The sequence below is a fragment of the Penaeus chinensis genome, chromosome 20 (assembly GCF_019202785.1).
Source record: "Penaeus chinensis breed Huanghai No. 1 chromosome 20, ASM1920278v2, whole genome shotgun sequence".
In the NCBI taxonomy this organism is placed as follows: Eukaryota; Metazoa; Arthropoda; class Malacostraca; order Decapoda; family Penaeidae; genus Penaeus; species Penaeus chinensis.
The window spans coordinates 21,917,623-21,933,254 of record NC_061838.1 but is presented as its reverse complement, the minus strand read 5'-3'; the positions used below and the strand labels follow the sequence as shown (position 1 = coordinate 21,933,254).

At 46.1% G+C, this 15,632-nt stretch overlaps 1 protein-coding gene across 1 annotated transcript; it reads right to left on the bottom strand.

Annotated features, from left to right (window-relative positions):
• Nucleotides 1-4,947: 4,947 nt before the first annotated feature.
• Nucleotides 4,948-12,156, bottom strand: LOC125035944 (nascent polypeptide-associated complex subunit alpha, muscle-specific form-like). The gene is made up of 5 exons (XM_047628256.1): nucleotides 11,822-12,156; nucleotides 8,059-8,238; nucleotides 7,446-7,676; nucleotides 6,827-7,034; nucleotides 4,948-5,109 (listed from the first exon to the last, which is right to left on the bottom strand). Exons 1-5 carry the CDS (start codon nucleotides 12,154-12,156, stop codon nucleotides 4,948-4,950), a joined length of 1,116 nt encoding a protein of 371 aa, XP_047484212.1.
• Between the last annotated feature and the right edge of the window lie 3,476 nt (nucleotides 12,157-15,632).

Genomic DNA, 15,632 nt, shown 5'->3' with positions numbered 1-15,632 from the left:
GTTAAAAAAAAAGAGAGAAAAATATATGATTCTCGCGGTTTTAATCCAGGTGGATAAATTCAGGATTCTTCCGGGAGCGTGCGAGAGGGAATTTGACACTTAACTAGAGCGCATGACACAAATCCCTCCTCGGCTATATCCTTTGTAACTTTCCGACGTATGAGGGAAAGAAAAATAGATTCTGAAATGGTACGTTTGAATCGTTATGCAATAACCCAACCCTCCTTCCACTTACATTCGCTCGTAATCCCCGTACGAGTGTGTTAGAAAATCCTTTCTCTCTCTCTTCCCTCATCTCTTCTTTCCCTTCCCTCCACTTCTACCTTCCCTTCCCTTCTCTCCACCTCTCCGTTCCCTTCCGACCATCTCTCCCTCTCCCTTCCCTCTACCTCTCCCTTCCCTTCCCTCTACCTCTCCCTTCCCTTCCCTCTACCTCTCTCTTCCCTTCCCTTCCCTCTACCTCTCCCTTCCCTTCCCTCTACCTCTCCCTTCCCTTCCCTCTACCTCTCCCTTCCCTTCCCTCTACCTCTCCCTTCCCTTCCCTCTACCTCTCCCTTCCCTTCCCTCTACCTCTCCCTTCCCTTCCCTCTACCTCTCCCTTCCCTTCCCTCCACCTCTCCCTTCCCTTCCCTTCCCTCCACCTCTCCCTTCCCTTCCCTTCCCTTCCCTCCACCTCTCCCTTCCCTTCCCTTCCCTTCCCTCCACCTCTCCCTTCCCTTCCCTTCCCTCCACATCTCCCTTCCCTTCCCTTCCCTCCACATCTCCCTTCCCTTCCCTTCCCTCCACATCTCCCTTCCCTTCCCTTCCCTCCACCTCTCCCTTCCCTTCCCTTCCCTCCACCTCTCCCTTCCCTCCACCTCTCCCTTCCCTCCACCTCTCCCTTCCCTTCTCTTCCCTTCCCTCCCCTTCCCTTCCCTCCCCTTCCCTCCACCTCTCCCTTCCCTTTCCTTTCCTCCACCTCTCCCTTTCCTTCCCTCCACCTCTCCCTTTCCTTCCCTCCACCTCTCCCTTTCCTTCCCTCCACCTCTCCCTTCCCTTCCTTCCACCTCTCCTTCCCCAGCTTCCAATTCTTCCTCCCCTCTATCTTTCCCTTCCCCCCATCACCTTTCCTTCCTGCCATCTCTCCCTTCCCTCCATCGCCTTTCCTTCCTTCCATCTCCCTCCCTTCCCTCCATCTCTCTCTCCCCATCCGGGTCTAATCTACGAGTCAGCCAGCGCGTCCCATGAGTAACACGGCAACGATTGTTAAGTGAATCCCCCATAACCGTTTTACTCCAACATTTCACACCGGTGTATTCTCTCTCTCTCTCTCTCTCTCTCTCTCTCTCTCTCTCTCTCCCTCTCTCTCTCTCCCCCTCTCTCCCTTTCTCCCTCCCTTCCTCCCTCCCTCCCTCCCTCCCTCCCTCCTTCCCTCCTTCCCTCCTTCCCTCCTTCCCTCCCTAACCCCTCTCTACCTCCTTTCCCTCACCCTCCCCCCCAATCTAATTTCTAATGTAACTAACGTTAATTTACTGAAATAATAATGTGAAATGTATGTATATCATTAATTAGAAGGATTTTATTTAAACAAAAAAATTATGTAAACCTGGAATGAAGCCCAGAATGAAAAGGTAACAAGGGTGTACATGAAACAAAACAAAACAAAGCAAAAAAATAAAAAATAAACGCATGATTCGATGATAAGATTGTTTCTTTGTGAATACTGTTCGTTGCAATGGAAAAGAACCCCGTGATAGACTACAGGTTGTTAGGAATGTTCTTTGTGAATACTGTTCGTTGCAATGGAAAAGAACCCCGTGATAGATTGCAGGTTGTTAGGAATGTTCTTTGTGAATACTGTTCGTTGCAATGGAAAAGAACCCCGTGATAGATTGCAGGTTGTTAGGAATGTTCTTTGTGAATACTGTTCGTTGCAATGGAAAAGAACCCCGTGATAGATTGCAGGTTGTTAGGAATGTTCTTTGTGAATACTGTTCGTTGCAATGGAAAAGAACCCCGTGATAGATTGCAGGTTGTTAGGAATGTTCTTTGTGAATACTGTTCGTTGCAATGGAAAAGAACCCCGTGATAGATTGCAGGTTGTTAGGAATGTTCTTTGTGAATACTGTTCGTTGCAATGGAAAAGAACCCCGTGATAGATTGCAGGTTGTTAGGAATGTTCTTTGTGAATACTGTTCGTTGCAATGGAAAAGAACCCCGTGATAGATTGCAGGTTGTTAGGAATGTTCTTTGTGAATACTGTTCGTTGCAATGGAAAAGAACCCCGTGATAGATTGCAGGTTGTTAGGAATGTTCTTTGTGAATACTGTTCGTTGCAATGGAAAAGAACCCCGTGATAGATTGCAGGTTGTTAGGAATGTTCTTTGTGAATACTGTTCGTTGCAATGGAAAAGAACCCCGTGATAGATTGCAGGTTGTTAGGAATGTTCTTTGTGAATACTGTTCGTTGCAATGGAAAAGAACCCCGTGATAGATTGCAGGTTGTTAGGAATGTTCTTTGTGAATACTGTTCGTTGCAATGGAAAAGAACCCCGTGATAGATTGCAGGTTGTTAGGAATGTTCTTTGTGAATACTGTTCGTTGCAATGGAAAAGAACCCCGTGATAGATTGCAGGTTGTTAGGAATGTTCTTTGTGAATACTGTTCGTTGCAATGGAAAAGAACCCCGTGATAGATTGCAGGTTGTTAGGAATGTTCTTTGTGAATACTGTTCGTTGCAATGGAAAAGAACCCCGTGATAGATTGCAGGTTGTTAGGAATGTTCTTTGTGAATACTGTTCGTTGCAATGGAAAAGAACCCCGTGATAGATTGCAGGTTGTTAGGAATGTTCTTTGTGAATACTGTTCGTTGCAATGGAAAAGAACCCCGTGATAGACTACAGGTTGTTAGGAATGATAACGTAAATCCGCGAGTAATCCGAGGTCGGTGGGTTTGCGTGGATTTCGCACCGATAAAGAATAATGATAAAATACGTCCGCCAAGTGTCGTGGCCGTAATCCGCGCAAGGGCCGGGGCGCCGGTAATCCCACACCAGTTGTACCAGTAATCCCGCGACAGGTGTGCCGATAATCCCAATATCCAAGACGGGCGAGGGGAGGGGGGGAGGGGGGGTGGGCGGTGGGAGGCGCCAGCTGCTTCGCCTTCGTCTCTTCTTCCCTCCTTCTGTTGCTTTTATTTTTTTTTATTTATTTGTTTTTTTTTATTATTATTATTATTTTTTTTTTTTTTTTTTGGGGGGGGGGGGGGGGCGGTCTTTCCTCACTCTTTTTCTTACGGTTTTTCTTTTCCACCTTTTCATATTTGTTCGTGTTTTCCATTTTCGGTTCTTTTTTTTCTTGATATTATGTGGAGGACAGATGGAAAAATATAAAAAGATAAGATCTGTGTGTGCCGAGTTCTTCTCTTTGCTCTTCTGCTCGTTTTCTTCTTCTTATTATTATTATTATTATTATTCAGCTTCTTCTTCTTCCTCTTCTTCTGATTATTTATTATTATTATTATTATTATTATTATTATTATTATTATTATTATTATTCGTCTTCTCCCCCCTTCTCCATCCCCCTCCCCCCCTCCTCCTTCTTCCTCCTCCCTCCTCCTCCTCCTCCTCCTCCTCCTCCTCCTCCTCCTCCTCCTATTTTCCTTTATTTTTATATATCATCCTTTATTTGCCCTTGCACATGGTGTTTACCTTATTCACTCCTAATAAAAAAATTAACATTTTTTTTTTCACTGGACGCGGCTGTCCCGTCCGGCCACACTCGCCCGAGGTTAAGTGTCATAGAAAATGGTAAACGTAAATTGATCGTTTGGTATACTAAAATATAGTTAACTTCGTTCAGTTGTTATTTTAAGTTCGGTTAATTGTGGATTTTGTGAATGGACGTGAGTGTACGAATGGCGATGGAGTGCCTCGAGAGGAGATTGATATGAGATAAAATCCGATAAGGGAATAAGAGATCAGGTAAAACTTATTTATTTAGTGGTTTCATAATCAGCGATAAGATAGCAGGATTTGATTGTGAAGGTTTCTTTGTGAATCTGCTCTTCAAGATAAGATCTACCAAGATTTCACGGGGAGTGGTGGGCACGTTAACACAAACAGTGACGTCACCCGTTCGGTACCGTGTGAAGTATGATTGTGAAATGTATTATCGGTATGTTTGTGTGCGTATGCGTGTGTGTGTGTGTGCGTACGTATATTTACGATCATGACGTGTGCCTGTTTGTGTTTTCATGGCGTGTGTGAATTGATTATACATCGTTCCTTGACTGAAGCAGGGAGAGAAGAAGAAAAAGAAATAAAATGTATGAGAATTCAGAATTCTCATACACGTGCGATAACACGACAGGTCTAGATATAAGGGAGAATAAATGGATAGGCTCTTTTTCCGATATCCTAGGAAGAGTCTTGTTCCGTCGTTCGCCCCCCCCCCCCCCGATCCTCGCCACCAGCCCCTCCCCCCTCTACCCCAGCCACCCCCTACCTCAACCCATCTTGGATCTTTCTCCGGACTTTACCCATCTTCCGGAGATGTTACTCTTCGCATCAATATCCAATATCCTGCAGGAGTGGAGCCTCATCCTCACCCATCATCCCTTGACTCAGCTTCTCTCTCTCTTTTCTTTCTTTTTTTAGTTATTCATTTATTTGGCTCGTCTGGTGGGACTCGTATCGATTGCTCTTTACTACTCAGTGCTTGGGTTTACTTACTTTCTTACGTTGTACTTGTTGGCAGCGTTATTAGCGTGGATTTATTTGTTATACAATGTGATATATGCTCTTGTCAATTTGGCTGCCCTTGTTTAGATTATTGCCCGTTTTAATGATAATTGTTATTGTTGTTGTACTTGTTATTTTCATTTTATTAGTATTAGTTCATTACTTTTATTATTATGTGTTTTTTTATTATTGCGATCTTAGGTTTAATGTTTAGTTTCCGATCTCCTCAGGTACGTGGCAGTGCGGTTCGCGGTCCTCGGCCAGGTAAGCGTGAGGGCAGCGCGGGGCGGGCACGTGGAGCCGAGGGGGCGTTTCCAGGGGCGGGCACGTGGAGCCAAGGGGGCGTTTCCAGGGGCGGGGCAAGGAGTTTGAGGGGATAGTTTGGTTGCTGGGTGAGGGGAGAGGGATGGTGGGGGGGATTGAGGGAGGTTTAGGGTGGTGGGGGGAAATGAGGGAAGGATAGGAGATGGAAAGAGGAAAGTGGGAGAGAGAGGAGAAGTGAAAGAAGCAAAGGAGAAGAATGGGAGAAAAATACAAGAAGGGGACAAGGGAAGAGAGGGCGAGAAACTGATAAGAAAAGGGGGAGGACAGGGGAGGTGGAGAGGGAGAGCAGATGAGGGGAGGGGAAGGGAGAGGGCAAAAGGATGGAAGAGCGAGTGGGGTTGGGTTAGGTTCGTGTGGCTAAAGCTGAAGGAAGAGGGAGAGCGAGAGGGAAAGTGAAGGAGGGAGAAGGAGGGAAAGAAAAGAAAAAGAGAAAGAAAGGAGAGAAAGGAAAAGGAGAGAGAGAAAAAATAGAAAGAGAAAGTAGAGAAAGTGAGAAAGAAAAAGGAGAGAGAAAAAAGGGGAAGAGAAGAAAGAAAGAGAGAGCAAGAGAGAGAGAGAGAGAGAGAGAGAGAGAGAGGGAGAGGGAGAGAGATATATGAAGGTATGAAGCGAAATGCAGAGCCGCGCCCGTGGCTGCACGGCGGCGGCCATTCCGCGGAGAGGAACAAGGCCCAGGTGGAGGGCCGAACAGAAGCGGCGGACGGGGTGGGTCTAGCACAGAGGAGCGGCAGCGCGACTTGGTAGCAAAGGGAGCCGAGGTTGGGCTTTACACGACGCGAACTCTACTTTCGCTTTCATCTCGGGAGGAACAACACCCCTCGAGAGGAGAATCACGGGGAGAGGAAAATGCTGGGAGAAAAGGAAGAGCTGAATGGGAGGGAGAGCTGAAACTTGAGCTTGTTTGCGCTTTCACTGAATCGCAGCTCATGTGCGAAGCGAGTCTGGATCGCGGAGACGCGCTTCAGCATGGAATTGATACGAATTTCTTGATACGTCTTGTCTGAGCTCACGTTAAACTGTATTTGTTATTGTTTGTTTTATTGTTGTAATAGCTCTTACTATTGCTGATGGTGTCACTGTCATCATAATCATTTTTACTATGATAATGTTTGTTTCCTCGCCACTTCTTTCCTTGTTCCCCTTTGCGTTCATCTTATCTTTTTCATACGGGCATAGGTAGGACCGTGGGCGAGGAGGGGGAGGGGGGGAGGAGTGGGGCCTACCCCTTCCCTCTATCGCCCTCGTGTTTGTGAAGAGGGGCCCTGGTCCCCTTACCCCGGCGGGCCCAGTGATGCGCCGCTCTCATCTCGCTAATAGCTGGGGGCGACGCTCCCCTTCCTGAACTCGCACCCCTCCCTCCCTCCCTCCCTCCCTCCCTCCCTCCCTCCCTCCCTCCCTCGTTTCCTCCACCCCTATCTCCTTCCCCCGAGTTCCACTTCCTCTCCCTTTCCTGACCTCCCTCTCGACCTCTCCTGCCTGACCCGAACCCCGAGCTTCCTCTCCCTTCCTCGTCGGCCCCTTACCTCCGCTTCCAGTTGTTCTTAGTTGTTGAGATGGCGAAGGGGGGAGCGAGGGGCAGAGGGAAAAGGAAGAGGGAAAGAGGGGAACGAGAATGGGAGAGGCAGAGGATCGGAGAAGAGAGAGGGTCGATGGACGAGGCAGATAAAGTGAGAGGGAATAATGAAATGAGAGAGAGCAGGGAGCAGGGGCGGGGGAGAGGTGCTGCAGATAGGGCGCCGACGGAAACGTGCGGGAGAACGAAGCGGGGAGATAGCGCTAACGCTCGTGGCAGGCGGCGTAGGTGCTGCTGGTAAGTGAGGCAGGTGGCGGCGGAACGCAGAGTAGCTGTGACGTAAGGCATAAAACACACTAGTTCGGGGACGAAAGTCAACAATGAGAAGCGTCGCAGATGAGGGCATCTTTAAGAGTGTTACTTCTGTCAGGGCATGTGGATGTGGCGGGGGCGACACCTCAGCGCCCGGAGCCCAACTGAATGAAAACGTCAATAAACAAACTGATGCGCCCAAGATTATGTGATGTAAACGAAATGCAAAATATTGAACTTGCTGAGAGGCGGACCCGGGGCTCAGGCACGGGGAAGAGGGGAGGGAGGGGAGGGGAAGTGTGAACGGCTTGGGCACGTGATCGCTTTCTTGCCCCCGTGTCTCCTCGTTCCGCTCCCCGTTCTGCGTTATCGTCTTCTCTCCTTCCTAGCTCTTTTCTGAGACATTACCGTTTTATGTATATCATATATATGTATTATTTTCCTCCCATTCCCCTCGTCTCTTCATCTCTCCCTGCAACCAATTTCCTCCTCCCACCCCTCCCACCCCTCCCACCCCTCCCCTGCGGTCATTGCCAGACACACCTGCAGAATGTTTGGCCCGACGGGGCATGTGCCTCTGCCAGTGCCACCAGTGCCAGTGTGCGTGTTCATTCCCTAAATGTTCGTCATCGAGGGGCGCGTCAGCACCACCGCTGGCCTCCGCTCTTGACAGGTCGCGGTGTTGCGGCTGTCGTTTGCCCTCTGACAGGCACGGGAGGCCGAAGGGCGTGCAGGCGGGGGAGGCGGCAAAAGAGGGTGGGGCTGGGGGCTGGGGGCTGGGGGCTGGGGGCGTCCGCTGCTGCTGACTGCTGACGGAAGGAAGAGATCACGGTGGAGCAAGTGGAGGCGGCCGGCGGTGATGTAGCGTCGAGTTGCGGCATTTATTACGGCAATAAAGTCATGATGAAACGGCACATGTTTTAATGGTAATTCTAGGAGCACAGGAGCGAGGGGGCGAGAGGGCGGTAGGGGGGGAGGGAGGGAGGGAGGGAGGGGGCGAGAGGGCGGTAGGGGGAGCGATCGAGGGAGGGAGGGAGGGAGGGAGGGAGGGAGGGCAGGTAGCCGGATGGTTATGCAAATTGGAGGAGTCGCGGGGGGCAGCAGGTAGGGCGATAAAGTGGTTATAGACAGGATTGCTAATGACAATATTGTCATAACCTCACTGCGGCGCCCGGACCTGGAGCTTACGCGGGAGTTATGACACTCATAGCATCCATAACGCCCTGCCCTTGACTGCCCTTCTGCTGCGGCTCCGCCTCCGCCGCGCCTTTCCCGGCTGCCGCCTTTCCCTCTGTTCCAGCTGCTCTTGCTGCTCCGGGAGTCGGCGCTCCTTCGGGAGTTGGCGCTCCTTCGGGATTGCCTTCGCCTCTGGATTGTGTTGAGGGTTGCCTTAGTAGTGCTAATGGGACTTCGGATAGTAAAAGTGGTAATAATAATAAAGATGATGTTGATGGAATTAATAATTATTTTTAATAGTAATGATGATGATAATAAGAATAATGATGATAATAATGATAATAATAATAATGATGATCATAATCATAATCATAATAGTTACAATGATAGTGATATAATATAATTATGATAACAATGATAATAAAAATAATTACATTGATAATGATATTGAAATCATTACTGACGATAATGATGATAATTTATGAAAATGATGGCAACTCAATAGTGATAATCGTAGTCATAATCATAACGATAACGATGATAATAAAAAAGATATACAGACACGCTAGTGATAATGAATATCCTCCTCCTCCTCCTCCTCCTCCTCCCCCTCCCCCCCCCTCCCCCTCCTCCTGACTTGCGATTCTTTTCCTAAGAAGGCCTATATAAACCGAAAGAAGGCCAACAAGGTGATTGAGGGATGTGACGGGGCCGCGGCTGTACCCTTCCCTCTATCCCTTCCTCCTCCCCTTCCTCCTCCCCTTCCTCCTCCCCTTCCTCCTCCCCATCCTCTTTCCCATCCTCCTTCCCTTCCTCCTCTCTCTTCTTCACTTATGCTCGACAGCTCAAGATAGCATCGTTATCACCTGGTTGATCACATCTTCGCAAATGGCGCACCTGATAAGGTAGATAGCCGGGATGAAGGGGTAACCCCCCTCCCCCCTCAGTCGCCGTTGATGTTCCTGATCCGGCACCTGATGGGGGCAGGTGGCGTGGGTGGGGCTTAATTAGCTAGGCGAGGCAGGAGAGCAAACGGGGCGGGTCTATGCACGAGGGGGAGTGCAGAGGAGGCGGGTCTCGCGGCTATTTCCGCCGTGCCCTTGAGTGCCTAGAGGCGGGGCCTCGAGGGAGAGGGGACGCCCTTTTAGGAATTGGAGGCGGGTCTTTGCGAGCGTTGGGGCGGCGCCGTGGGAGCAAGGCCGTGGTGGCGAATGAGGGGCGGTCATGACGTGATTTATCCCCGAAAGTGGAATGAAGCCTATGGAGAGGAATTGGATGAGAGGAGGAGGGGAGAGGAGAGGAGAGGAAAGGAGCAGAGAAGGGAAACAGACTGACAGGGAGATCGGGGTGGATCAGGGTACTAGGGAGTCGGACAGAGGGAGTGGATCGCACATGCCACCGGGGCTTATCTCAAGGGGACGGGCCTCATACTCAAGGGGTAAGAGGCTCCCTTAACTTTACCTTGTCGTTGAGTAGCTCCACGTACCTGCGCAAGTTGATTGACTGCCAAGTTGGTGAAGGACGAGAAAGGGAAAGGAGATGACAGCAAAGGGGATAGAAAAGGGTTAATGAGAGTAGAGAACGTGGGAGAAAAAAAGACTAAAAGGGAGATAGTTATATAGAGTAAGACGAAGGAAACCAAGATGCGAGAGTCCAAAAAGTTTCAAGCTTAAATAGGAGGAGAAGGAGGAGGAGAAAGGAAAGAGATGGAAAGAGCAGGCCTTTGAAAGGGGACCGGGACTGAAAACTTCCAGATTTGACGTCATTTCCAGCCCGGTAAGCAAGAAAAGGTTTAGATTTATTGATGACTGATGTTGCAGCAGATTAACAACCGAAAGTAAAGTGGAGAAACATGAAATACCCCAGTGGGAGTGAGAGAAAAAAGATAAATAAGGCTGTATAATTCAGGAGAGGAGGAGATAAAGTGGTCAAAGAAGAAGGGCGAGGGGAAGAGTAGGCAAGGAAGGACGGAAGAGACGTAGACGAAGAAAAATAGACAAGAAAGAGAGGAGAGACGTAGATGAAGATGAAGGCATAAGTCAGCGTAGGTAGATATAGATTATCATACTTTTTTCTGAGTGGACTGGCGCTGTCACAACACAAGAAGAAGAAGATGGCGGATCCCCCCTTTTTTCATTGTGATATCTGGCATGTTTCTGTTTCCTTTTGTTCTTATTATGTACACGAGAGACATCATCCGCGACGTCGGGGAGATAAGGTTGCAGGGTAGAAGGAAGGTGATGTGAAGAGAGGGAGAGGGGGAGAAGAAGGGAGCGGCGGAGAAGGAGGGAGAGTGAGAAGGGGGTAAGGAGAGGGAAATTAGATAGGAGAGAAAAGAGAGAGGGGGGAGATAGCGATGGGGGGCGAAGAGATAGAAAAAGGGAGAGGAGAGAGAGGGGGAGAGAGAGAATTGAATTATAAGAATAGAAATGCGAATGCCGTGTTGCCGATCACCTGATTGGGGCTAAATTAAGTATGATTAACACGTAGCTACAGGTGAAATTAGCATATAAATGAATCAGCAGTAATCTACTTATACAGAAATAGACTATAATCATATATTTTTTTACTTTTTATCATTTGGCCTTGTTTGAATATTGGTTTTGTAATTGAATATTTTTTTAAAAACTCACGGCGAGAAAGAATGAGAATTTTATTCTTTTTGTTTTTTGTATTGGCATTTTTATTGGCAAGCACACTGGTACTTACGGACGGACACACACACACACACACACACACACACACACACACACACACACACACACACACACACACACACACACACACACACACACACATACATATATACACATACACATACATATATACACATACACATACACACACACACACACCCACACACACACCCACACACACACCCACACACACACACACACACACACACACACACACACACACACACACACACACACACACACACACACACGTACACACACACGTACACACACACGTACACACACACACGTACACACACACACACACGTACACACACACACACACGTACACACACACACACACGTACACACACACACACGTACACACACACACGTACACACACACACGTACACACACACAAACACACGCACACACACACACACACACACACACGTACACACGTACACACGTACACACACACACGTACACACACACACGTACACACACACACACACACACACACACACACACACACACACGTACACACACACACACACGTACACACACACACACACACACACACACACACACACACACACACGTAAACACACACACACACGTAAACACACACACACACACACACACACACACACACACACACACACACACACACACACGTACACACACACGTACACACACGTACACACGTACACACGCACGTACACACACACACACACACGTACACACACACGTACACACACACGTACACACACACACGTACACACACACGTACACACACACACAGATGAGTGAGTATGTATGTTCGTTTCTGTATGTATGTGAGTGAGTGTTTAAAGACGGCTACATTCGAGCAGACAAAGACCAGAAGTGCATCAGATGAAAGTCTGCATCACTGTTTACGAATGATTAACATTTTCAAAGAGGAGTAGAAACGCCGACAGTTTGTACCATTTGTCACGTTGAGTAGGTATGCCTACTGAATGCGCGTTGGAATTGATGGCGTCTACTGATAGCATAGTCATGTGATTATCAAGATAAAACAAAAGTGATGGTTTGACGTGCTGATGGCTGATATTACGATGGATGGCTCGGATATGTGGCGATAGCGACGGGGCGGTTGGAATCTCGAATGGAGATGGATGGGGGCAGAGCTGGAGTCCTGTCGTTGCGATGCCGGAGCGGAGATGATGCTGAGATGGTCAGCATATCGGGGAGAGCAGCGGGAGTGATGGGAGTTAACCGTAACTTGGACGTAGGCGCATCCGTCACGTCACTTAAAGGCCGTGCATGTCGCCACCAAAGTGACTTCCCTGCAATTTGGTCTCGTTGCATTTGCTGTTGCTCTAATTCCCTTGCTGGTATTGCTGGCAAGTCTCCTGATGTCGTTGCTAGCTTGTTTTTGTTTTTTATCATGGCGGTGGTTGTGGTTGCTTCTGGTGTTACGCGCCGTTATTTTCTTCTTGTTATTGCGGTTTTTAACATAAAAAAAACTTTTCTTGATGCCGTTCAGGTCGTTCGATTTAGTTTATTTGTTATTTAGTCATCGTGTTCCTCGAGCTGAACTATCTATTTATCCATTTATACATTCACTCCCTTTGTTTCTTTGACTGAATGATTGGTGTTTTTGCAGCATCCATCTTGCAAATCAGAGGAGAACCAATGAGTTGCTTTTATAGTCTAGGTCTCATTCCAATTTTGCAATTGTCTTTGTAAAAGCGACCATTCCTTTCACGTTTTACCGTCAAGCTTTAATGTCGTTGCTGGTTAACTGTCCGTTTTAGTGTTTATCATTAGGATATAACGATTCGCTTCTTTGCGTTGACTCTCTTTGTGGAGAAAACATTGACTATAGGTCCAATTTTATCCTCCCTTGAAGTGCGAGGCGCTGTTTGGAGCGTTGATATGCCCTCAGTGGTCGTATCACTGGAATGCATTTCATGTATTTCTGACGAAAACGTAATCGAAACCGGTTTGATACATCACTTGTGAAGATGTTGATTCCTACTCTTAGCTTTTTCTGCATTTGTCGCAATGAACAATGTTTATATATGTATATATGTATCTATATATATATGTGTGGGGGGTGAGTGTGTGGATATGTGAATGTATATAGATATGTAAAGTAAATGTATGTATATTTAAATATATATATGTAATGTGTTTGTATATCTGTATAGATAGGTAGATAGATAGATAGATATATACATATCACACACATATACACAAACACACACATACATACATACATACATACATACATACATACATACATACATACATACATACATACATACATACATACATACATACATACATACATAAACATATATTTACATATGTATGTATACTTACTTACAGGTGTGTATGTGTGTGTGTGTGTGTGTGTGTGTGTGTGTGTGTGTGTGTGTGTGTGTGTGTGTGTGTGTGTGTGTGTGTGTGTGTGTGTGTGTGTGTGTGTGTGTAAATATATTATGTATATATGTATGTGTATATAATTTACACACATTTATATATTTTTTTTACATATATGTATATATGTAAGTTAATAATGCTTATGTGTGTGTATATATATCTATATAATATATATATATATTTATATTTATATATATATGGATGTTTATAATGTATATGTATGTATTTATGTATGTATGAAAGGGATATATATGTATATATATACATATATTATATACATTTATATGTGTGTGTGGGTGTGTGTATGTATTATATATGTATATGTTATATGTATATAATATATAATTATGTACTACTACTTTTGCATATTTATGTATATTCACGTATGATGATAAAGGCATTCATATAAACACAAGTACATGAAGCCGCGCAGTTCTTCAATCTCTTGTTCCTTGAGCCCCACTTTGGAGTCCTGCCATGCTGTCCCGAAGAACAGAAAAAAAAAAAAAGATAAACAAACACGAACGTAGCAGAAAGAATTAGCGGGATACGAAACGAAAGAAAAAAAGATGTCCTCGATTTACGGGTTTTCGACTTTAAGCGGGAACATTCGCAACACTGAGGCAAACAAATATTTGGCAGCGCCAGGCCAGGGAAGATCCACGCGCCTGGAGGAAGAGAGGGAGAGGAAGAGGGAAAGAGGAAAAGAGGGAGAGGTAGAGGAAAAGAGGGAGAGGGAGAGGAAAAGAGGGAGAGGGAGAGGAAAAGAGGGAGAGGGAGAGGGGAGGAGAGAGTGAAGGAGACGGAAGGAGAGAGTGAAGGAGACGGAAGGAGAGAGTGAAGGAGACGGAAGGAGAGAGTGAAGGAGACGGAAGGAGAGAGTGAAGGAGACGGAAGGAGAGAGTGAAGGAGACGGAAGGAGAGAGTGAAGGAGACGGAAGGAGAGAGTGAAGGAGACGGAAGGAGAGAGTGAAGGAGACGGAAGGAGAGAGTGAAGGAGACGGAAGGAGAGAGTGAAGGAGACGGAAGGAGAGAGTGAAGGAGACGGAAGGAGAGAGTGAAGGAGACGGAAGGAGAGAGTGAAGGAGACGGAAGGAGAGAGTGAAGGAGACGGAAGGAGAGAGTGAAGGAGACGGAAGGAGAGAGTGAAGGAGACGGAAGGAGAGAGTGAAGGAGACGGAAGGAGAGAGTGAAGGAGACGGAAGGAGAGAGTGAAGGAGACGGAAGGAGAGAGTGAAGGAGACGGAAGGAGAGAGTGAAGGAGACGGAAGGAGAGAGTGAAGGAGACGGAAGGAGAGAGGGAGGGAGAGGAGAGGGAAATGGGAGGAGGAAGAGAGAGGGAAGAAGGGGGAGAGTGAGGTAAGGAGAAAGGGGGGGGGGATTATTGTTGTTATTATTATCATTAATATTATTATTTACAATTATTATTATCTCCATCATTAATATCACTATTATTGTTATTATTATTGATATTCCTATTATTGTTGCTGTGATTGCTAATGTCGTTATTCTTAATTATTATTATTTATTACCGTTGTTATTATCGATATTGTAAATGTTTTGATAATGATTGTTCCTGTTGCCATGTATTATCATCATTATGCTAATACTACTAATGCTACTATTTGTTTGTATTCATCGGTATTAATTGTTATCACTGTTATCGACGTCAATATTGTTAGTGTTTGTGTTATCGCCACTATCGTTATCATGATAATACTTAGTGAAAGGATACTAGTTAGAAGCCAAAAGTACGATGAACATAACCAGAGCGGAGGAAAACCTCATATATACCGCGAGGGAAATGAAAAAGGAAGAGAAGATTAGGCACAGTGAGTTAGAAGGTCTTCCTCTGAAAGCCTACGGAGAAAATAATAAGTTAGATTGTCGTACTTTTAAGACCGCGAAAGAAAATGGAAAGTTAGAATATCACAAGATTCGTAACTAATTACTGCTTACTAACTTTGTAGACGGAGTTAGAATGGCTTACCTTGAAGACCAACAAAGAAAGTGGAAGTGAGAATGTCTTACTTTGAAGATTAACAGAGAAAGTAGGAGTCAGAATGGCTTACCTTGAAAACCGACAAAGGGGGGAGTTAGAAAACGAATGATACAAAGAAAACGGGAGTTAGAATGTCTTAACTTTGAAGACCGACAAAGAAAACGGGAGTTGAAACGTTTTTCGTTAAAAAATGACAGAGAGCGAACAAGAAGTAGTGTGTGAAAAGGAATTTTGTGGTTATATTGTGTGGAACTTGTTTGTTAGTTCTGTTAGTTTAGGTTGTGTAGTCCTTTGGTTCAAGCTCTAAGACGTTGACTACCTTGATACATTTAATATATGGTTATAACATTATATGACTGATAAGATTCATAACAATTATAGATCCCGACGTTAACAGCACTATAATTATAGGCACTGTAATAATCAACATAATAGTTATAGAGCCTGAGATGAACATGATAATTATTGAGCCTAA

What these genes read in the sequence shown, in the direction of transcription:
- LOC125035944 (XM_047628256.1), bottom strand. Translation starts at nt 12,156, where the DNA reads ATGATAAAAAACAAAAACAAGCTAGCAACGACATCAGGAGACTTGCCA. An exon ending in ACATATCCGAGCCATCCATC is followed by an intron (nt 8,239 to 11,821) that starts GTAATATCAGCC and finishes AACACAATCCAG; the next exon opens with AGGCGAAGGCAATCCCGAAG. An exon ending in ATGAGTGTCATAACTCCCGC is followed by an intron (nt 7,677 to 8,058) that starts GTAAGCTCCAGG and finishes TTCCGTCAGCAG; the next exon opens with TCAGCAGCAGCGGACGCCCC.